We start from the raw sequence: 24094 nt of genomic DNA, 5'->3' as shown, positions 1-24094 counted from the left end.
ATTAGTTTTGGGCAATGGTGAAGGACCATTGGGAATTTGAGTATTTGAATTTTTAAGGAAGACAAAAATATTGAATGATTGGTGCTATCAGGTGATGAGGGAGCCTAGTTAAAAGGTAGCAGGATTTTAGGTTATATTTCACCTATCAAGTCTTGAACTACAAAGTAGGAAAAGAACAATATGGGCACCAAATCACTGAATAAGGAGGGATTTAATGACAACAGTATATACCACTCCAATTTACTATTTTTTCCACTTTGACTTAAAAAGTCAAAATCGATGAATTTTTGCTGCATGATGGCTTGAGTAGACAGAAGAAAGAAGAGAACTGTAGGAGAGGAGGTATAGAAAAGAGTACTGAAAAGGGCATGAAAAGCTCTGGGCTTCTGTTTCGTTTCTGTAAAAGGAGGGGATTGCATAGGCCTTATCCCTGATTTTCTGCAGCTCTTGAAAAAGCTTGTATGAAATTCTGTGTTTTAAAAAGAAAGGAAAGAAAAGGAGACAAAGATTTATGCTAGCACTGATTTATCTCTAAACTCACTGATTAGCTAAGGTCACTTTGTAGGAAGAATATGCCATTAACCATTTTGAAACTGTGCTGAAAGTGTGTTTTCTGGCAGTCATCACAGTTAAACTGGAATGCTGTTTATCAAGGTGCCAATTATGTGGGCAACATTGAGGGTTTTATTTTGCTATTACTGTTTCCTTTTTTATTTATTCCTAATACTATTAATTTCTTCAGTATCCCTTTAGACACACACAATCTTCATTACCTATAGTTAAAAAAATAGCTTGATGACATGCATAATGTCAAAGTGGCCTATTGAAAAATGATCTAGATCAGTGGTCAGCAAACTGCGGCTCAGCAAACTGCGGCTCGTGAGCCACATGCGGCTCTTTGGCCCCTTGAGTGTGGCTCTTCCACAAAATACCGACTTCTGCACATGGGCCACGAAGTTTCAATCGCAGTGTATGTGCGCACCCACACGTGGTATTTTGTGGAAGAGCCACACTCAAGGGGCCAAAGAACCGCATGTGGCTCACGAGCCGCAGTTTGCCGACCACAGGACTAGAGGCTCAGTGCATGGATGCGTGATTCATGCACCAGTGGGGTCCCTCAGCCTGGCCTGCAGGGATCGAGCCGAAACCGGCTCTCTGATATCCCCTGTGGGGTCCTGGATTGCTAGAGGGCACAGGCCAGGCCAAGGGACCCCACTGGTACACTATTAGGGCTGAGGAGGGACTGCGAGGGCTCCAGGACTTGTCCGGCCTGTCTCGCCCAGTCCCGATCAGCTGGACCCCAGCAGCAAGCTTACCTACTGGTTGGAGCATCTGCTCCCGGGTGGTCAGTGCACATCATAGCGACTGGTCAAACAAATGGTCAGACACTTAGCATATTAGGCTTTTATTATATAGGATGATTAAATTGGGGATAAGTGGGTGAGGATTGGCTTTAATAACTGTTTCATCTATGTAATGGGCACTTGGGGGTTTGTTATGCTGTTCTGTCTACTTTTATATAATTGAAGATTTTCCTAGTAAGTTTAAAAAATGAATGGCTGGAATATGATTAAAATAGGGATATGTTTTATAATTGTTTACCTTTTACAAATTAGCACTTTTTAACACATACAAAACTTACAATGCAATTTAACTTATCTACAAGGTAATAACAGAATATATATATAAATTAATTAATAGTTTATTAAAGGAAATGAGCCTAATATCTTCAAACAAGTTTAAAGTTTTATGTTTAATGTTGTTTACTTATAGCATTGGTGTTGTATCTTTCTGTTTATTTAGCTTAACTTGGAAATAAAGTTGAAAGGTTAAATTAGAAACTCTTTGTTAGCCCTGTCTGTGATACACTCTTAAAGCAACTCTGATAATTACTATTGTTTTCAGTTAATAACGGTAAAGTTTGGACAGGCGCAGGGTTGTAATTTTTTGAATTGCTTAAGTTCTTACTATATTGATTTTGGTATTTTTAAAGGTGTGGATAATGGTATTGTCATGTTAAAGAAATGTTAAGATACTCTTCTGCATTTAAGAATTTTTACAAGTTGTTACTGTCATTGGTCTTTGTTAATAGCTGGATATTGGTCAGTCACATGCACTTTCTGATTCTTGCAAGGCAGTTATTTTTGACATAATTACAGGGTTTTTTGAAGACTTGGGACATCATTATTTCCACTTCCTAATAGGAAAGGAAATAAGTGAACATTTGATGATTTAAATTTTCAAGAATTGCAAAGGAGTGTTATTCACACTGTAAAGTGGTATAAATAGGTACAAATGGTACTTGAGTATGAAGCTGGTTCATAACTTTGGCAGTAAGATTTATTATGAGGGAAGCCATAAATGGGAAATTTTAAAAAGAGCACCATGATACATTTATATTATGTGCTATATTTTACATATATTATCTCACTATCCATAAAAGCCTTATGAGGAGAATAATATTTCAATTTTACATATGAGAAAAAACTGAGGTTCACAGAGTTTAAATTATTCACATAAAGTCATTTGGCCAGTGAATGATAAAGTTAAGATTGGAACCCATAAGTGCCACATTAAAGAAAATTACATGTAGCCTGGCTGTGTGGCTCAGTGATTGAGCATTGACCTGTGAACCAGGAGTTCACGGTTCAATTCCCAGTCAGGGCACATGCCAGGTTTGCAGGCTTAATCCCCAGAAGAGGGCATGCAAGAAGCAGCCAATCAATGATTCTCTCTCATCATTGATGTTTCTGTCGCTCTCTCCCACTCTGAAATCAAAAATATATTTTAAAAAATTACATGTAAACACACAAATGGAACATCTCAACCAACACTTTAACTGGAAGATTGTATAGCATATCCTATCTAATAAAGAGGTAATATGCAACTTGACCATCACTCCAACACACAATATGGCCAGCAGAGGAGGGCAGTTAGTGGCAACCAGGCCTGCATGGGAGGGAGGGCAGTTGGGGGTGACCAGGACTGCAGGGGAGGTCAGTTGGGGGTGACCAGGCCTGCAGTGGAGGGCAGTTGGGAAGGAACAGGCCTGCAGGGGAGGGCAGTTGGGGGCGACTAAGCCCGCAGGGGAGGGCAGTTGGGAACAACCAGGCCTGCAGGGGAGGGAGGACAGTTGGGGCGACCAGGCCAGCAGGGGCGGGCAGTTGGGGATGACCAGGCCTGGAGGGGAGGGCAGTTGGGGACAACCAGGCCTGTAGGGGAGGGCAGTTGGCGGCGACCAGGCCGGCAGGGAGGGCAAGGAGGGGAGCAGTTAGGCGTCGATCAGGCTGGCAGGGGAGCGGTTAGGGGGTGATCAGGCTGGCAGGCAGAAGTGGTTAGGGGCAATCAGGCAGGCAGTCAGGCGAGCGGTTGGGAGCCAGCAGCCCTGGATTTTGAGAGGGTTGTTGTCCGACTGCCTGTTTAAATGGGCAGTTGGACATCCCTTGAGGGGTCCCAGATTGGAGAAGGGTGCAGGCTGGGCTGAGGGACACCCCCCCCCCCGCAGTGCACAAATTTCATGCACTGGGCCTCTAGTGTATTATAAATCATAATTTGGGTTTTTTTTACTGTAAGGTCATACAGATCTTGTCATTTAAGGTCATTCATAACCATTTGGCCTATAAAATTTGAACTCACTATTATTAATAAGCTGCTTAAAATGTGCTTGTCATTGTTCAAGTTGTGAATTTGGGCATGTACAATATAGCCCTTCCCAGATAAGTGCATATTAATGTTTGTTTCTCCATTCATGTATTCATTTGTGCAATAATTTTACTAATCAAGGAAATAATAAACATTTGTCTAGTGCCTATTTTGTTTCAGTGTGATAGCACTGAAATACTTAAGTTGCTCCATGGAATTTACATTCTAGTTTGGGAAAATAGAGAATAAGTGCAATAGTTTGCAGTAGATTGTGTTCGTTGTAATAATTAAAGTATGAGGTATGATATTTCAGCAATATAAGTTAAGTTTTTGTATATAAATATGTAATTCTTTTTCTAGACCTGTGGTTCCCAACCTTTTTGGCCATGCCTCATCTAAGCATCTCTAAAATCCTGATGCCCTCCCTGTGACATATAATTCTTATTATTCAAAAAGTGAACTTTTATTCACATGGAGGAAGCCTAAAAGTCCATTAACTTGGTCTAAACAAGCTTCCAGAGAAAATGGCCTCCATGAAAGAGAAAAATAAAAGAACAAAAGGACATGCCCTAACTGGTTTGGCTCAATGGATAGAGCGTTGACTTGTGGACTCAAGCGTCCCAGGTTTGATTCCGGTCAAAGGCATGTACCTTGGTTGCAGGCACATACCCAGTAGGGAGTGTGCAGAAGGCAGCTGATCGATGTTTCTCTCTCATCGATGTTTCTAACTCTCTATCCCTCTCTCTTCCTCTCTGTAAAAAATCAGTAAAATATATTTTAAAAAAAAGAACAAAAGGACAGTTGAAGTACTGAGGAAGAAATCACTGAGAAATTGTTAAAAAAATAACATGAAGTGATACGAAAAAATAGCAAATAAAGTTTCAAGACATATAATAGAGAACTGAAATGCACAAATATGTCACAATATATATCTATATACTGTATGTGAGGCTTCTAGAACCATAAAAAATGCAAAAAATTTACTGTTAATAACTCATTCTCGAATTGTCCCCCCCCTAAAAATCAAATTGCCCTCTTCTGGGGCATGTGCCCCACACTGGGACCACTGTTCTAGACTGATTTTACTCTTTGACTCTGTGCCTCTAGCTCAGAAAACTGGGCAAAGTACTTAGATCAGCGGTTCTCAACCTGTGGGTCGCGACCCCTTTGGGGGTCGAACGACCCTTTCACAGGAGTTGTCTAAGACCATCGGAAAACAGATATAATTACATATTGTTTTTGTGATTAATCACCATGCTTTAATTATGTTCTATTTGTAACAATGAAATTGGGGGTCACCACAACCTGAGGAACTGTATTAAAGGGTCACGGCATTAGGAAGGTTGAGAACCACTGACTTAGATGATGTTAGAAATGTGGTAGGAATTTTTTTTTGTTGTCATAGTAACTGGGGTTGCTGCTAGCATTTAGTAATCTGGGACCAGGGCTGTTAAATGTCCCGTGGTAATAAATGGGGCAGTGCTATCCAGTGCAGAATTGACCCACCCAAAATGCTGAGCGCACTTGTTGAGAAACACTGACTAACCTGGTTCATGGGAGGCAAATTCTGGTATTTTTAAATCCAGGATTACTAACCTTTGCTTAGTTGCTTCAAATCTCTTCTGCTTATTTTTTCTATGAGGTTTAGGTGCTAATTTAAATACTTACTCTGTTGACCTGAGTGTGTTATTACATCGTAGTGCTTGTCCTTTTGAGAACGGGGTCGGGGTTTCCAGGTTTTTACTGATTTTGTATTGCGGTGCACTCTGTCAGCCACAGGCACTGTCCAGTGTGGTGGTGTATGTGACATTCGATTTCCACATAGTTCTCTGGCCTGGGTGATTCTACAGAAATGCATCCCCTGCCTATGTCTCATTTCCTCTCCATTCTAGGTAGTTCTTGGCAAGTCATCTACTTTTCTAACTTCTGTGCCTTTTTCTAATCCCATTGGAAATATAAAGGATCCGCTCCACACTATTGTTAGGCCCATGGGATATTGGGAAGGATGGATGTTCTTGGGTCTTCCTGTTTAACTGCATTATGCTGCCCCCTACCTTAGTTTTTTAAAAAGATGTCTTTGTGGGATTCTTTTGTGTTCTTTTTCTTTTCTTCATTTTTGCTTGTGGTTATTTTGCCAAAGCACAAGCCCTCTCGGTACTTCTAAAAGTTCCCAACTGCATTAGCTTCCTAAGGTTGCTGTGCAGGATACCACTAACTGTGTGTCTAAACAACAGAAATTTATTGTGTTACAATTCCATTGGGAAGAAGTCTGACATTGAGGTAATGACAGAGTTAGTTCCTTCTGAGGGCTGTGAGGGAAGGATCTGTTCCATGTGTTTCTCCTTGACTTGTAGATAGCTGTCTTTATATTCATGTTATTTTCTCTGTATATATCTATTGTGTCCAACTTTTTCCTATTATAAGGTCACTAGTTGTAATGGATTAGGAGCCCACCCTAATCACCTCATTTTAACTTGATTACCTCTGTAAAGACCCTGTCTCCAAATGAGGTCCTTTCTGAAGAATTGGGGGTTAAGACTTCAACATATGTATTTGGTGCAGATACAATGCAACTTGTAACATCAACTTAATATTATTTTTTCTTCCATGTTTTTAAATACAGAAAAAATCTCAAAATAAATAATCCCAATCTAACATCTAAAAATTACATAAAATATAAAAAGAGAAAGAAAAAGACCCTATTTCTATCCAACTCTCATATTCCAACTTATTTTACTTTACTTTTCCATGTCAATTGGTACAAACAGAACTGTCTCATTCTTTTTCCAGCCTGAATAGTACAAACAGAATTATCTCATTTTTTATAGGCTGAATTCCATTTTATGATTATACTCAGTTTAATTGTTCCAGTACAGTTTGGGTTATTTATAACTTTTGGTTATTACAAGCTGTCCATAGATAATTTTTGTGTACATATCTTTACACATGTAGAAGTACTTAGTAGGACATATTTTTAAAATTGCATGTGTTGGGTCAAAAGGAATGAACACTTAAAAATTTTAAAGATACGCCGAAACCGGTTTGGCTCAGTGGATAGAGCGTCGGCCTGCGGACTGAAAGGTCCCAGGTTCGATTCCGGTCAAGGGCATGTACCTGGGTTGCGGGCACATCCCCAGTGGGAGATGTGCAGGAGGCAGCTGATCGATGTTTCTCTCTCATCGATGTTTCTAACTTTCTCTCTCTCTCCCTTCCTCTCTGTGAAAAATCAATGAAATATGTTTTAAAAAAAAAAAAAATTTTAAAGATACTGTTAAATTAACTTACCAATTTATACTATCATTAGCAGGATATGAGAGAAAGTTTATCTTTTCTTTGTACCCTCACCACCATTGGATAATACCAGGTTTTTTTAAGAAAATCTTTGCTTGTACGATAGGAAAAAAAAATATGTCATTTAAAAATATTTTATTGTCATGAGTGATATTTAATATATCTATGTCTATTGACCATTTAATATATTTTTCTGTGAATTTACTTGTGTGAGTTCTTTGCATCTTTTTCCTTGAAGGTATGTGTATTTTATATTAGTTTATTGAAGCTTTGAATATATAATGTTTCTTAGCTCTTTGTTATATATGGCACAAATATTTTATTCAGTCTTATTTTATTCTTTTTGATGCTATTATAAATGGATTTGTTTTCATAATTTCCTTTTCAGATTGTTCATTTTTGGTGTATAGAAACGCAACTGATTTTTGTGTTTTGACTTTGTATCCTGCAACTTTGCTGAATTCATTTATTAGTTCTAACAGTGTTTTTTTTGTTTGTTTTTTTGGTGTGTGTGTGTGTGTGTGTGTGTGTGTGTGTGATCTTTAGGGTTTCCTACATAAAAGATCATATCATCTGCAAATAGGTAATTTTACTTCTTGTCCAATTCTATGCCTTTATTTATTTTTTGTTGCCTAATTACTTTGGCTAGAACTTCAGTATTATGTTGAATAGAAGACGTGAAAGCAGGCATACTTGGCTTGTTCTTGACCTTAGAGGAAAAGGCTTTCAGTATTTCACCATTGAGTATGATGTTTGCTGTGGCTTTTTCATATGTGGACTTTATTATATTGTGGTATTTTCCTTCTATTTCTAGTTTTTTGAGTTTTTTGTTATTAAGAGTGTTGAATTTTTTCAAATGCCTTTTCTACATCAATTGAGATGGTCATGTGGGTTTTTCCCCCTTCATCTGTTAATGTATGTTATGTTGATTGATTTTTGTATGTTGAACCATCCAAAATTTATTCTTGCTCCCCTCCATTTCTTCTCTATACTGTAGTAATACAGATATAGTCATGTCTTTATCTGATTAAAATATTTAAGTGATTGCCCATTGCTGTAGTAAAAAGACCAAAATTATTCATACAACCTATAGAACCTTTGCTTGGTCTGGCCTTCTCTTACTCCATGCAGCCCCTAATTCTCAGGTCTCTAGTCACATTAACTTGTTTTTACTTCCTTGATGGATCCATGCTTCTTCCCCTAATGGAACCTGGGCACATACAACTTCCTCTGCTTATTATTGTTTCACTTCTTAGTAATATTTTATGCATAGAAAACTTTTATCCATACTTCAAATTTTATCTCTGTCATTTCCTAAATAAAACCTTCCCTGACCCTGCCAATCCGGTAAGCCTAGATTACATGATCTTTTTTTCTTTTCTTTTTTTTTGCACTTTTTTGCAGAAAGTAATTTTACATGAACTTTGTTTGATTTTAGATTATAACCTCCATAGACCGTTAATTCCACAAAGGCAAGGACTATGTCTGTTTGTTCACTGCCACACCCAGTGGGGTAGCATGGTGCCTAGCACGTCAGGGCTCAAATATTTGTGGAGTAAATGAATAAATTGTGTCTTGGTTTTACCTCTTGATTAGAAAGGTAATTAAAGGATTTAAGGAAGGTAAACATAAATAAATTTACTTTTTAAAAAGTTCTCTGTCATTTCACATTTGGGTGAAAGATGAATTGGAAAGATGTATCAGAAGATTAGAAAGACAGATAGTTGATATGATGACATTCTAGGCTTCAGATAATAAAGGCCTGAAAAAAGGTAGCAGCATTAGTGATGGAGAGGAAGAGTGGGGAGAACTGTTTAAGAGGGAAAACCAACAGGACCTAGTGACTGACTGGATGTGGTCATGATGAGGGAGAAGGAAAAGTCAAGTCTCATATTAAAATGAAATACATGAATTAGTATGAGGCAATATATCACATAGTGGTTAAGAACAGAGCCTGTAGAAACTTATGTAACTTACTAGCTATACGACTGAGCATTTGTTTATTTAACTCTGTTAATTATAAATGTCTTCATAGAATTTTCAAGGTTAAATGAGATAATAGATGTAGAGTTCCTAGTATTTATACAGCTTGTGGTGAACTTGAGCAAGTCATTTAACCATCCAAACTTAGTTTCTTTTGAGAGAAAATAATATATCCCCTGTTCTTCCTACATCTCAGAATTACTTTGAAAATATAAAGCCTCTGAAAACTGTAAATTGGTAGTCATAGTAGCTAGATATTAATAACACCTAGAAAGAGAGGAGATGATCTCTCTTATACTGTCTTTGATATGACTTCATTTCTTGGTTCATTTTTGTAAGCTATAGGTACATATTGGCCATAAAAACTGGATTAGTAGAATTTACTGAGAACAGCTTTCTGCTTGTATAAAGCTTTCTGCGATAAGTTACTAGTGAGTTCTTTTTTTTTTTTTTTTTTTTTTTATATAATTGATTTTTTACAGAGAGGAAGGGAGAGAGATAGAGAGTTAGAAACATCGATGAGAGAGAAACATCGATCAGCTGCCTCCTGCACATCTCCCACTGGGGATATGCCCGCAACCCAGGTACATGCCCCCGACCGGAATCGAACCTGGGACCCTTCAGTCCGCAGGCCGACGCTCTATCCACTGAGCCAAACCGGTTTCGGCACTAGTGAGTTCTGAAGAAAATAAATCTTCACAGGGAGCTAAGGAGATTCTTTTGCCTGGTGTGGAAGGGAAAAAGAAGATTATCAAGAATCAAGCCTAGAAGGTGAAATAAGGTGCTAGTGAAAATAAGGTGCTTGGTATGATTATTATTCCTCACATAGAGGTAGTAAAAAACAGAAGTTAAAACTCAGAATTCCCAGTCTTTGTTTATTTCATCCTGCTATGTTACCTTTCCAAATAGAAATAGCAGATGTAACTATCTATAAATGCCTATGTTATTTGATATTGTGTGTAGGAATTTTGCCTAAGGGCAGCTCAGATTCTCTCCTCCATCCCCCCATGTGTATTTGCTGATCTTGGCTAACATTTTTATTTTTAGCCAAAATTCACTTTCCTTATTGCTGGCAGACATGTAATCTCACACTCTTGCTTTTGAATTGGGTCTTGTGCTCAACTGCATTTTCCTTTAATGTTTTTAGTGTTTTAATAAGGTTTTCTATCAGTCAGTGTTTGTCAGTATTGGTTTACTTCTATTGTGATCCTAAGTAAATTTATTATGTTCTTTTCCTGCAGGTTTTCTGTGCTTCCTGCTGTAGCCTGAAATGTAAATTGTTATACATGGATAGAAAGGAAGCTAGAGTATGTGTAATCTGCCACTCAGTGCTAATGAATGGTAAGTATTAAAACAGGTTGAATTCACAGTTATTGAGATCAAGAGAATTTCCTGCCTTTCTCTACAAGTTGTTTAGCTTCTGAAATGTCCTAACTTCAATTGAAAATATTTAGCTAAATTTCCATGTTTTAAAAATATTTTAGCATTTCAGAATACCTGTGCCTAATGTAATGAATGAATGCTAAAGTCAGGTAAGTTTTGCAGAAAGAATGGAAGTTCTTGTGGAAATCTGGTGCTATATGGCTGTTAATGTTCTGTGAAATGATTGGAGTGGGATGGGCGTAGGGGACTCTTGACCACTTAGATGGTGAAATATTAAAATTGAACTGAGGTTTTCCTTTCAAGGGAAGCTATCTCTTTCTAGGAAATACCTTAATAACTTAGAATATATTCTTATTAACATCTTGTTTCATTCACCTTGTTAAAAATAAACATTTTAGCATCTGGGATCAAATAGAAAATTGCTTTTCTCTATTATCTCCTTAATACTACTTAGATTTGTTATAAGGATAATGATTTTGAATTTAGTTACGTGGTAAATATATGTATGTGTGTGTATGTATATATGTGTGTGTGTGTGTGTGTGTGTATCCATCTATCCAGGAGAAGATAAATATAGCTTATCCAGTGTTCCTCTGTTGCAGAATTGGAAATGAACCCAAGGCATTTTAGTTAAACAAACAAAAGCCACCAGAGTATTCTCTTAAAGAGATATATAATTGAGTAGGCTGTAGTATTTTCCTCTTTGAGTGCATCTTTGTACAGTTGTCAAAATAATTACTAATAGACGTAAAATGTTGAACTTGGATACCACTGCTGCCTGTACCAGGGTAGTGTGCCTCCTGGAAGCTGAAACTTACCTGCTCGAGGCCCCTCTTGCTCTGTCTGTCTGTGTTGCTCATAGTGATGTTTCCCTGTTGCTGGCTTATTAACCTATTGCATGTCAGTTAATCTGATCTGTTCTAATCTCCTATGAGCCACCCAATTTCCTCCCATTTCTGAATTCTTATAATTTTGATCAAATATGAACTCATTCTCTTTACTCTTAAAGGTCATTTTTTAGATGGTTATTTCACTCTGTTGCTCAATTGGTAATTTTTATTCCTACTTTCATTTTCAGACATATATCCACAGTTAAGGGCATGCTGCTTAATTATAGTACCCAATACCACTTTTATTTGATGAGGTCTTTCAACTTGATAGCTTTTTTTTTTTTTTTTTTAAACTTGACAAAGCTAAAGATGAAGGAAATGTCAGAGGATTCATATGGACTACTTACATTTTATTAAGCAAAGATGCCCTTAATGGGATCCTAAAATAATTTACTTTTCTTGGTTTTTCCAGTGTCTTTTCTCTCGCATGGCTTAGCCCAGTCTTTTACGGAATATTTAATTTGATGCTTTTCAGTGTTCCCTGTCTCTTTTTCTTTTTCTCTTCCCTTCTTTCTGCCAATGCTTTCAAAGGAACATAGCTGTTGTTTCCAGCTTTGTCCTGCAGTTTGGAGGCAATAAATATTCAGAATCTTATGGATCATTCTTGGACATTGAATGAGATTTTTAAAAAGATGTTCAAAAAATTGGGTGGTGTCTGTTCTTGGGCATGTGATATTTCCTGAACCTGGAATATAAAATTTAAAAGCTTTCATTTATGTAGCATCTTTGATCCTATTTTCTTTAAAGACAGTAGTTGATATGACAGTATTTAGTTAAATTATAGACTAACAAAATATAGTACTTTAACATATTATGAGCATTTATATTTATTGATGGCACATTTTCATGTTCAAATGGGTCCTATGCTTTTGAGACACACCAAAGATGTGAAATGGTTGTTTTTGCTGGATACTTTTACTTAGTGTGATCATTGCACAAAAGCAGAATCCACAAAAGTGTTGAGATGCATTCTTCTGAGCTTTAGGCTTCAGAATTTTTTAAATGAGATTTTACCTTAACTAAGAGAAGAACCTAAAAGTCTAGAAATGACAAAGAAAATATTATACAATGGAGTCATGTTATTTTAGCCCCTGATTTTTAGTTTTGCTAGAACTTTATAAAATGTATTGAACATTAAACCTTCCCACCCCACCTCCAAATGCCTAAGTACTATCCCAGTTGCAAATCCTTAATAAGTTTGATGTTGTTTCACTAAGGGAATGCGTGCTCTCCTTCACAGAAGTCAGGGGCCTAGTCATTAACTTCAGACTGACCTATCAGTCTGTATTAGAAGTATCATGTAATTCTTATTTCTTGCTTCCAAATAGTTTACTTAACTAAATGGTCTCCTTTATTGACTAAAATTACTTATCTCCTTAATACTATTTCACTAGCCAGCTAGAAGAGAGACATACTATGAGTGTTAATGAGGAGGAGCTACATTATTTATCCAATATTTGGAGGTCTTGATGTCCATATTTTGCAATCCATTCACATTGATTGTGTCTGTATTTGCTTTAGCTCAAGCCTGGGAGAACATGATGAGTGCCTCAAGCCAGAGCCCTAACCCTAACAATCCTGCTGAATACTGTTCTACTATCCCTCCCTTGCAGCAAGCTCAGGCCTCAGGAGCCCTGAGCTCTCCACCTCCCACTGTGATGGTACCTGTGGGAGTTTTAAAGCACCCTGGAGCAGAAGGTAGGGGATCATGTGCTGTTCTCTCTTTTTCCTCACCAAGTTCCTCTGAAAAGGTGCTGATGTGATTTTACAGCACAAGTCTTTAAAACACTACAGATAAGTCCCTTTGGATGGTTATTAAAGTGGAAGAACAAGGTGAGAAATGTGTTGAGACTATTTCCGGGCAAGTAAAGAATAATGTGTTGCCTGATACTTTGGAGGCATCTCTAAAAATATGCCAGTGTTCTCTTTAACGTTAGAATGGAGCAATTACACTGCTTATATTTGAAAAGAGATGCAGATTTTGAAGTCTGCCTGCAAAATCCTAACTTCATGCCTACTTTAATGTTCTTTTATAGGAGTTCACTAAGTGATGAAAATGAGAGTTCTTCCTTCTGACCAGCCCATTGCTTTTTGACACATACAGAGCCATTTTCTCTTCATTTTTAATCTATTCATATAAAAATATGGAAATATTGTGTTAGGTACATAGATCTTTATAAAATTCAGAACTTCAATTCTGATTATATCATATGGTAGATAGGAAATTATAGGCTCAACTTATTTTAATTATATCTCTATGACTATGCTATTGTCAGATGAAAGGCACTTTGTACGTTCAGGGGATTATCAGTAGTAAAAGTAACAATTACATATTTCCTTAAAATGATCTTGTTAGGAAGTTTCCCTTGATAATTAAAATCAATCTTCTTGCATTAATTTTATATCTTTTTGTATAGTAGTATTCCCTTCCCCTTGCTTAATAGCCCTTCTCCCCTTTTGAAGATCAAAGTCTTCTATTGACATTATCATACTCTTCCCCATTTTCCCCTTTCTTCCGATTATCCCTTAATGATATTCTGTATTTTTATGAGTTCAGGTTTTCTTTCTTAAAATCTTTATTCTCTTTACTTCATTTGTCATTTTTGTTGTTCTTCCCTAATCTCTCTTTGTTTTGGCTCTTTGAATTGATTTCCAAAACTGGATTTAAAAATATTATTTCATCAGATTCAGTTTTCCAGCTTTCTCCTGTCCTTTTACTAAAATGCCAACTACTTTTTCACTGCCAGATAAGTCTTTTTCTCCGTCAGTTACACTTTAGCCAAAGTTCTGGTCAGTTTGCTTCCCAGTTCTTATATGTCTGAGCCAATTCTTCCTTTTTAATTAATAATTCTTCAAGATTCTTCAGGGTGTCTTTTGCCCTTTAAAAATACCATAGCACTTTTCCAGATATTTAATTCCTATGGAACCTCATATTTTTAGGAGATGTGGATGTCTACTGCTAGATATTTTCCCCCTACTATTTATTTCCTAGGTACTTAAAACACTTTAGTTTCTCTTTTAGTGTCATGGGACAGAGTATGTGATATCATCATAGGTGTATTTAAGAATTCTTCATATTTTAAACCAAAGTGTTTTAAATCTTTGCATATAAGTTATAGAAGTAATATATACTTAAATGTGTATTTTATTAATTTATAACCACTTTTACACACAGTTACAGTTCTGATGTTTCTAATTATAAGATGCTAAATAGTGATTTTTTTTTTTTTTTTTTTTTTTTTTTTTACATCTGGAATTGGTGACCTTCTCTTCTTTGATGTTAGAAACCCTACCGATGTCACATTGATGCCCCTTTTATTTTTCTGGTTCCTTAAGTGGCTCAGCCCAGAGAACAGAGGCGAGTTTGGTTTGCTGATGGGATCTTGCCTAATGGAGAAGTTGCTGATGCAGCCAAATTAACAATGAATGGAACTTCCTCTGCAGGAACCCTGGCTGTGTCACATGACCCAGTCAAGCCAGTAACTACCAGTCCTCTACCAGCAGAGGTAAGAAAGCAAAATGGTAACTAAAAGTGAGTGCTTACTTTCCTTAGCATGTGCTGCCTCGGTCTTGCTTGTTTCTAAGTTGAGTGACCTTTCTATGGAACCCTGTAAGTTTGGATACAGTCTACTAGTAGTGCATGTGTGCGTTTTATAGGGGTACAGTATATGTGGCAAAATCAGTTCTTATTCTATATTTGCAAGTTTTTTCAGGAGAAAGATTCTTATGAAGGTTGTTCTCAGGTGAGCTCAGGCTACTGCTATAGCTAGAAGTTGTGCTAGAAGGAATCCTGGCTCTTTGATACATTGCTTTTTAACCAGTTAACTGCCACGATATTTTCAATTTAATTAAAAAAGGTCCGCCACTTGTGTCTATAGATGCTTATGGCAGTTAACTGTTAAACCATGTTCCCCAGGTTCTGTGGTAGCCTCTCTGGAGTACAGTGGTGAGGGAGAGCCAAGCAATACGAAGGAAGCTGGAGGAAGATATTTCTTTCTCTCAATCCAACTATCTCCACTTTTTTCTTTTCTCCCTGTTGTGTTTCCCTGGAAGATGCTTAAAAAGGGTCCCAAAGTTTAAAAATTAATTGAAAACCACTGAGTTAATGGTTGGAAGACTCATTATTTACCTAAGGAAGCTAGCTTATATTGTGTTGTCACCTCCACTGTGTCTCTATAGGATATTGTAGTCACAGTTTTGGGGCTAATGGGATTCTCTTTCCTTGGGACCTAATTTTCAGAAGGGGACAAATACTAGCTACTTTTTCTGGACTCAGTGAGGAAACAAGAGTCACCTCGGGCCAAAATGAGCAAGTATACTTTTATATAGTGGTAGCCTTTCTATTGCTCATTGCCTCCTTGAATTTGGTCATCAAAGCTATAATAAGGCTTATGTTAATTCCACCTAAGTATATGTGTCCATTTAAAAAAAATAAAATAAGAGGATCAAATTTAGATAAAGTTTTTATTCTTGAAGTTTTCATAGAGTTGTTAGTTACTATTTATATTTATGGTCAGTGATTTTTTCAGGGATTTACATGATTTATGGGTTTTATTTTAGCTGAAATTGCATGTTATTAATATTAGATTTATTGACATACAGAGCTAAATTTCCTGTTTGGTGAAGGAACATTAAACCAGGCCACATCTGTCTTCAAATATTTCTAAGTCCTCCCCCACTAAGGCTTCAAAGGGCAACAGCCAGAACTATCTTATTCTTCCCTGAATCTTCATAGTCACTTTGTCAAGAAGGTTCCTTCTTTTTCTTTCACTTGTTTGTTTGAAAAATTTTCAAACTCACAGAAAAGTTGCAAGAATAGTACAGTGAATACTCATATACTCTTCACGTATATTTACCAATTGTTCACACTTTGCCATATTTGCTTTACCCCTACACACACACACACACACACACACACACACACACACACACACACAGTTATTTTTTTGATGAGCCATTTGAGGATTAGTTGTACTTCATTGCTTAAGAACAAGCTATTTTCTTTCATAAGCACAATACAATTATATGAGAAAGAAATTTCACATATAATTCTGTTATCTAATATATCGTCCATATTCAGATTTGCTTAATTGTTCCAATAATGTTCTTTATAGATTTCATTTATACACATGTGCACATATATAAAATTTTTGTTATTAAAAAAAAATTAGGATCCCATCAAGGATCACAGTTGCATTTAGTTTTTGTGTTTCTTTGGTTTCCTTTACTTTAGAACAGTTATACCACTTGTTAAATTTTGCTTTTCATTTTGCTGTGTTTAAGTAGACCACTGCAGTTCAAACCAGTGTTGTTCAATGGTCAAGTATATTTTCAATCCATGGTTGGGAATCCAAGTATGTGGAGGACTGACTTAAGTTATATGCAGATTTTTGGCTGTGCAGGTTGTGGATGCCCCTAACCTCTGCATTTTTCAAGGTCAACCATATTAATATTTTTGGAATATCTAGGCCATGGTTTGCATAAAGTCCTTAATTTGTATTTGTCTGATTTTCCCCCCCTCATGATTAATTTCAGATTAAACATTTTTGGCAGTAATAATAATACCGCCTAAGTGACGATCATTTCTTAGTGAGACACATAAAGAAATAATCAGTTTGATAGTTGGTTAAATTGATATCTCCTGTGTTTCTCCACTGCAAAAGTAGCTATTCTTCTTTGCAGTTAATAAGTAATGTGAGGGTTGATACTTTGAGATTGTGAATGTCCTATTCCCCCAGCAATCTTTCCGCAAGTGATTTCACTGTCCTCTGACAGTTCTTGCCTGAATCAATTATATCTATGATGTTTATGCAATTATGACTTTGTTTTATTAAAAATTTTTACATCTTTTAAATTGATTGGTTCTTAAAACAGAGGGTTTTTTGTTGTTGTTGCTAATAGTTTTTTGGTGGAATCTTTATTGTTTTCTCTATATAGAATCATGTCATTTGTAAATAATTATAGTTTTATTTCTTACTTTCTAAGTTGGATGCCTTTTATTATTTTTTTTTTCTTGTCTAATTGCTCTGGTTAACATAAATTTTTTTTAATGAATGAGGAAGCTCTAGTGGATAAATGTTATAGGGACGCAAGGTATAGCTCAGTTTAAGAGAAACTGAACCAAGTTAGTTATTTTATTTCTGTGCTCTCACATTGTTCAACACTCTACTATAATATTTATCTGGTAAAATGAGGGAAAACAAATTCTCTAAGGCCAGACTGGAATATAGTTTTCTCATCTTTATGGCCTGTAAAGTTCCTGGCAGTTAATAGGTGCTCAGTAAATTAAATAAATGCCTTTTCACAGATGGTATTTAAGTAGAGGCCAAATGGTCACTTCTTACGACATTAAAAGGTGAATTAATGCATCATTAAGTAGCAAGTTAGAATATGTTGCTTTATTTTCTGTACTATGCCTTGAAATCAGTCATAATGGTTTCCCACTAAATTATAGATAGTATAGATAAAAGTATGGCAAGATATTGACATATTTTTAAAAATATAAATTTAATAATTTCAGAGAGGAAGGGAGATAGATAGAAACATCAATGATCAGAGAATCATCGACTGGCTGCCTCCTGCACGCCCTCCACTGGGGATCAAGCCCGCAACCCGGGCATGTGCCATGACTGGGAATCGAACCATGTGCCATGCTGCCATGTGCCATGCTGAGCCGTGCTGGCTGGGTGATATTGACATATTTTTAAAAGTAATTTAAATCTTTACTAAAGTTTAAAATATATATAGCAAAGTGCTTTAGGAGAATTAATCTTTGGGAAACAACTTGATGAGCATATAAATACAGGGTATCCCCCCAAAAATGTATACACACTTTAACAGCTGATAGTCGTTAAATAAAAATGAAATGTATTTTAATAAACACTGCCTTTATAATTATTCAAAGTGTGTATATACATTTTTGGGGATACCCTATATCTATAATAATAAAAGCGTAATATACTATTAGACCGGATGTCCTTCCAGACGAAGCTGGGGCTATAAGGGAAGCCTGGGTCCCCGGTGCCTGCCAGCAGCCAGGGGGAAGCCCGGGTCCTGGGTGCTAGAGGGAACCTGGTGCCGGCAGCTGGGGGAAAGAAGGCCTATGTGGGCTTCTAGTATACATATAAACACATACACACACACGCACACACACACACACCCTGTTACCACCACTCAGGTGAAGATATAAAACATTTTCATCACTTAGAAGGTTCCCTCATACCCTTCTTTTGTCAATACCTCTTTATATTAAATTTCTTGTACATCTTTTCCCGGAGAAAAGATGTATCATTATTCTGACTTGTATCACTGTGGATTGGTTTGACCTGTCTTGAATTTCATGTAAGTGGAAACATATAGTATATAATGTTTTGTGTGGGGTTAAATTGGCTTATTAAACTCAAAACTAGTTTTTGTACAATTTATCCATGTTGTATGCATCAGAAGTTAATTTTTTTGTTGTTGTTGAGTAGTATTCCATCAATATGGATATATCACAATTTATCTATTTTCTTTTTAATGGACATTTGGATTATTTCCAGCCTTTGGTTATTGTGCATTGAATAAAAGCTGCTATAAACATTCTTCTACATATTTAAAAAAAAAACAGGTTTTTTTTGTTTGTTTTTTTTAAAATATATTTTATTGATTTTTTACAGAGAGGAAGGGAGAGAGATAGAGAGTTAGAAACATCGATGAGAGAGAAACATCGATCAGCTGCCTCCTGCACATCTCCCACTGGGGATATGCCCGCAACCCGGGTACATGCCCTTGACCGGAATCGAACCTGGGACCCTTCAGTCCGCAGGCCAACGCCCTATCCACTGAGCCAAACTGGTTTCGGCAAAAAAACAGTTTTAAAATGCTTTTTAAACCTTATTTTTCTTTCTTTTTTCTATTTCTTTTTATTGATTTCAGAGAAGAAGGGAGGAGAGAGAGATAGAAACATCAATGATGAGAGAGAATCATTGATCGGCTGCCTTTTGCACACCCCCTTCTGGGTTTTGAGCGTGCAACCCAGGCCTGTGCCCTTGGCCAGAATTGAACCTGGGACCCCTCAGTCCGCAGGCTGATGTTCTATACACTGAGCCAAGCCAGCTAGGGCTATTTTTCTTTCTTAAATAATGGAGAATATGGAGAGGAGAGCATCATTTTAATAGATCTTTGAGTGTGGTCTATTAAGTCGTTAATTGGGGATTTAATCCCACTCAAAATGTTTTGCAGCATTATATTTTATTAAATATATCTAACACGATCATATTAATGCAAAGAAAAATGAAGTTTTATTTCATGGTATAGTAAATGAAAATGATGACCTATTTATTTATTTATTTTTAAATATATTTTTATTGATTTCAGAGAGGAAAGGAGAGAGGTAGAGAGATAGAAACATCATTGATGAGAGAGAATCATTGATTGGCTGCCTCCTGCACGTCCCCCACTGGGCGGGATCGAGCCTGCAACCTAGGCATGTGCCTCCAGCCGGAATCGAGCCTGGGACCCTTTAGTCTGCAGGCCAACGCTCTAACCACTGAGGCAAAGGGGCCAGGGCAATGATGACCTATTTTAATCTCTGTATGTTATCAAAGTTAATTTTTTTTATTGTGGTAAAATATATATAATATAAAATTTACCGTCTTAACCATTTTTAAGTGCATAACCCATGGCATTAAGTACTTTCATATTGTTGTACAACCATCACCACTATTTTCAAAGGTATTTTGAAAAAGCAGTATAAATGAGACTTTAATAAACCAAATACATTAAAAGTTCAGAAATTATGAGGTAACATTGAAATTTTGTTTTCACACTGCAAGTTTTAAATATATGTGTGTGTATATATATATATATATACATATATATGTGTGTGTGTGTGTGTGTGTGTGTATATATATATGTGTGTGTGTATATATATGTGTGTGTGTGTATATATATATATTTTATGGCAAAAGAAACTTGGGTAAAGGAAGCTTTGCCTCTTCTCTCATTACTATGATTTGATGATGCCAAAGGGAGAGACTGTATAATTGGAAACATTTTCATAGTATAAGCCCAGTGTTTTAGGAAACCATAGGTTAATGAGTATGAAAAAGTATGAATTCCAGATTTTCAATTAAATTCTCACTTATATCCTTGATTATATTTTGCAAAGTCTTAAACATCTTTATAATGCTCACTTTGCTCATTTGCTTTTCCTAGACAGATATTTCTCTGTTCTCTGGGAATATAACTCAGGTTGGAAGTCCTGTTGGGAGTGCAATGAACCTTATTCCTGAAGATGGTCTTCCTCCCATTCTCATCTCTACTGGTGTAAAAGGAGGTTTGTGTGCTTATATTTTGCCTTCTAATTAAGGGAAAGAGATAGAATTTGAGTGATAACCACCCCTTCTCTAACAAAAAAATCAACTACTCAATACCATGAAATTAATTGTTGCTGTTACTGGTTGTTTTAGAGTGGATATTTATGCTTTTATATGATAATGTTATTTCATTTATTGGAAGGATATATTTTTAATTTTAGTGTAAATGTAGTTCATTGGCAGTTTTTAAAAATATGTGTATTTTAAGTATGTTTTTATTGATTTCAGAGAGAGGAGGATAGAAGGAAAGAGAGGTGGAAACATCAATGATGAGAGAGAATCATTGACAGGCTTCCTTCTGCATTCCCCCTACTGGGGGATCAAGCCTGTAACCTGGTATGTGCCCTGACCAGGAATCAAACAGGTGATCTCTTTCTGGTTCATGGGTGATGTTCAACCACTGAGCCACACCAGCTAGGCTGAAGATATTTTAAAGCATATAATACTCTGAAGTGTTTCTTGTGGTTCCAGAGTTGGCCCACCTGATACATCAGTACATTAATTTAACTTTTTGTTTTGAAGTATAATATACATTAAGAAATCTATAATAATGAAAGCGTAATATGCTAATTAGACCAGACAGCCGAACGACCTTCCGGACATCATTCTGGACGTCCTTCTGGATGAAGCCATGATGGCAGGGGCCAAGGTAGAGGCGGTTAGGGGCGATCAGGCAGGCAAGTGGTTAGGGGTGATCAAGCAGGCAGGCAAGCAGTTAATCCTACCAGACCTGAGGCCCTGAACCTAACTGTCCACTATACCTGGGCTCCTGAGCATTAAAGAGAAAAAACCAACATGATATAGAAAAATGTTAGTTACATGCAAACAAGTGGTTAGAATAAGATGGAACTTGGAGACATTGTAGAAAATAGGTCTACCTTTCATCTACCTTTCATCTAGCACCAATATTCCACCTTTGTGTTGAAATTACCGAAAAATCGGTACAGTGGTCTGGTAGGGTTAAGGGCATCAGGCAGGCAGGCAGAGGCAGTTAGGGGTGATCAGGCAGGCAGGCAGGTGAGTAGTTAGGAGCCAATGGTCCTGGATTGCCGGCAGTAGGACATCCCCCTAGGGGTCCCGGATTGCGAGAGGGTGCAGGCCAGGCTGAAGGGGAACCTCCCACCCCCTGCACGAATTTTTGCACCGGGCCTCTAGTGTACATATAATAAATGGAGAATGCTTAAATGGCAATTTTATTGTTAAAAATATTTTTAGTGAGTTCTGATAAGAAGTAAAATTATTATCCAATTTAAAGAATGCTTGTCTTTGCATGAACAAACTGACGAATTTCAGAGGGAAGGTGGGGTGGTGGGGTGGGTAGGAAGTGCTTAACCAGGGAATCTATATGCATATTATGGACACAGACAGTAGAGTAGTGAAGGCCTGGGAGGGGCGGGTGCAGGGTGGAAGGGGTTAATGGGAACAAACAAACGGGACATCTGTAATACTTTAAACAATTTTAAAAAATGCTTATCTTTTTGTGAAAGTTCTTGTTGACATATCCAGATCAGCATTCAATTAGTACAGTTTCAAAAGATGTTTTATCAATAATTTCTCCTCAATTTTTTCCTATTCTTTTACCTCGTCTCCTTGCCTTCAGTCTTTCTGTCCTTTATCTTCCACATCTAGCCTGTTATCTTTTTAAACAAAGATATTATCATATATTGCTTTTGCTTAGAAACAGTCAATGAGATTTTCAATCCCTTCAGTATAAATTACCTATCTTAGCATACAGTGTTCCTTATAACCTTATCTCAACTTATCTTTCTAACTTTATTTCCAGCTACTGCCTCATGCATTCTACAGTTCACGTGCATGCTATAGTTTATTTACTGTCTTGAATAGTCTCTTTTCATACTTTCATGCCTTTTCTTCTGCTATGGAAGAGTGGGAAGAGAATGGACTTCAGAGTTGGACAAATCTGAGCTTTGCTCTCAGTACTAATCCATTGTAGCTGTGTGATCCAGTGGGCAAATCATATATCCTCTCTGAATGTTTTTCCTACTCTTTAAAAAAAAACAACTAGTAATTACACCACCTTAATTTAAGAGTCATGAATATTAAGTCAGATTTCATACCTGAAAGTACTGAGCAAAAAAACTGGTACAAAGGAGGCATGTAATTAATATTATTCTTTCCTTGCCTATAATACCCTTCTATAACCTAGAATCCTTGAAAAATTCCTCAACCTTTCAAAATCCAGATTAGTGGAAAACTCTCCTCTGAATCCTTACCTAGGCTGTCTCTGTAGTAGTGTTTTGGATCCTTACTGTTTTAGTACGAATTCTTGTAGACTGTTACTGCATTCTTTTCTTATTGTTGTTATGCCCAGATTTCAAGATCCCCAAAAAACCACGTCAGGGAGCCAGTCCGATGCAAAAGCGGAGGGTCTCTTATACAAGCTCGCTTGGTCTCCCCCTTGCCTCCATTACTGGGTGCAAGAGAGAGCCCCGAATCCCAAGAGAACAAAGAATTTATAGGGCTTGGGGTGGGGGGGGGGCAGGGTGCAGCTAGGGTCTGGTTACACAAAGACAGGGGGGGTGGCCAGCATACTTTTGGCCTTGGGCTAGTTTCCCCCGCTTTCCCATTGGCTGAGTAACTGATACACCCTGCGGCTTTTTCTTGGAAGAGGGGTTAAGGACACAGCCATCAGTCCTGCTCTGTCCTTTCAATTGTAAAGTAGATATTTTATAAGTCTGATTCTTTCACTTAGAAGATGAATTCCTTCAGTCTTAATTTTTGTTTGTGTCTTTTTATTTTAAATATATTTTTATTTCAGAGAAGAAGGGAGAGGGAGAGAGAGAGAAACATCAATGATGAGAGAGAATCATTGATTGGCTGCCTCCTGCCCGCCCCACACGGGGGACTGAGCCCGTAACCCGGGCATGTGCCCTGACCAGGAATTGAACCGTGACCTCCTGGTTCATAGGTTGATTCTCAACCACTGAGCCATGCTGGCCAGGCATGTTTGTGTCTTTTGCTGCTAGCATGGTGCTGTGCCTATAGTAGGCTCTCAGCAGTGTTGGCTGAATGTATTGTACTAGCAAATCAACTGTGTTCTGATAGTTCAACAGTGAACTTTCACATAAAGTTAAGCATTCTTTTGTTTTGTATAATGCCTATGTTTCTTTACCAGGCAGGAACCCCTAAAAATATTTTGTTAGTAAAATTACTATGTAGTTGACAAATTTTTGCTATTTTCATAAATCTTAGATTAATAAGAAATTGTATTGGTCTACTCTGTTGTTAAGATAAATAAGATTGCATTTTCATTAAAATGCATGTCTATTAACTCTAATTGTCAAAACCTCTTCTACTTGAAACTGGTTATCTCATATTTGCTTACTTAAACCACATTACTCTCTCTCTTCACCACAATTTTGCAATGTTATATTCCAGTGAAATAACTTCATAATTTTTTTTCTTTCTTTTAAGTCGCTTAGTATTTCTCTTTCTAATAAATATTTTCATTGATAGGGTAGACATTTCCCATACATCCAAAAACTAGTTTTTTGGTTTCTATTAGTCATTGGGAAATGGTGTTAT

General features: G+C 36.9%; 1 protein-coding gene across 1 annotated transcript in view; it reads left to right on the top strand.

Moving 5' to 3' along the window:
• Window positions 1-24094, top strand: part of ZFYVE9 (zinc finger FYVE-type containing 9) — a 127540-nt gene that overhangs the window by 62370 nt on the left and 41076 nt on the right. The window contains exons 5-8 of the mRNA XM_081087119.1: window positions 10158-10257; window positions 12711-12887; window positions 14526-14695; window positions 20388-20508. Of these exons, the coding sequence (XP_080943245.1) occupies window positions 10158-10257; window positions 12711-12887; window positions 14526-14695; window positions 20388-20508 (568 nt within the window). The remainder of the gene's footprint in view (window positions 1-10157; window positions 10258-12710; window positions 12888-14525; window positions 14696-20387; window positions 20509-24094) is intronic.

The sequence above is a fragment of the Myotis nattereri genome, assembly GCF_964212035.1.
Source record: "Myotis nattereri genome assembly, chromosome: 3".
NCBI classification, from domain to species: Eukaryota; Metazoa; Chordata; class Mammalia; order Chiroptera; family Vespertilionidae; genus Myotis; species Myotis nattereri.
The sequence above is the reverse complement of the archived record's forward strand: the minus strand, read 5'-3'. Positions and strand labels throughout refer to the sequence as shown.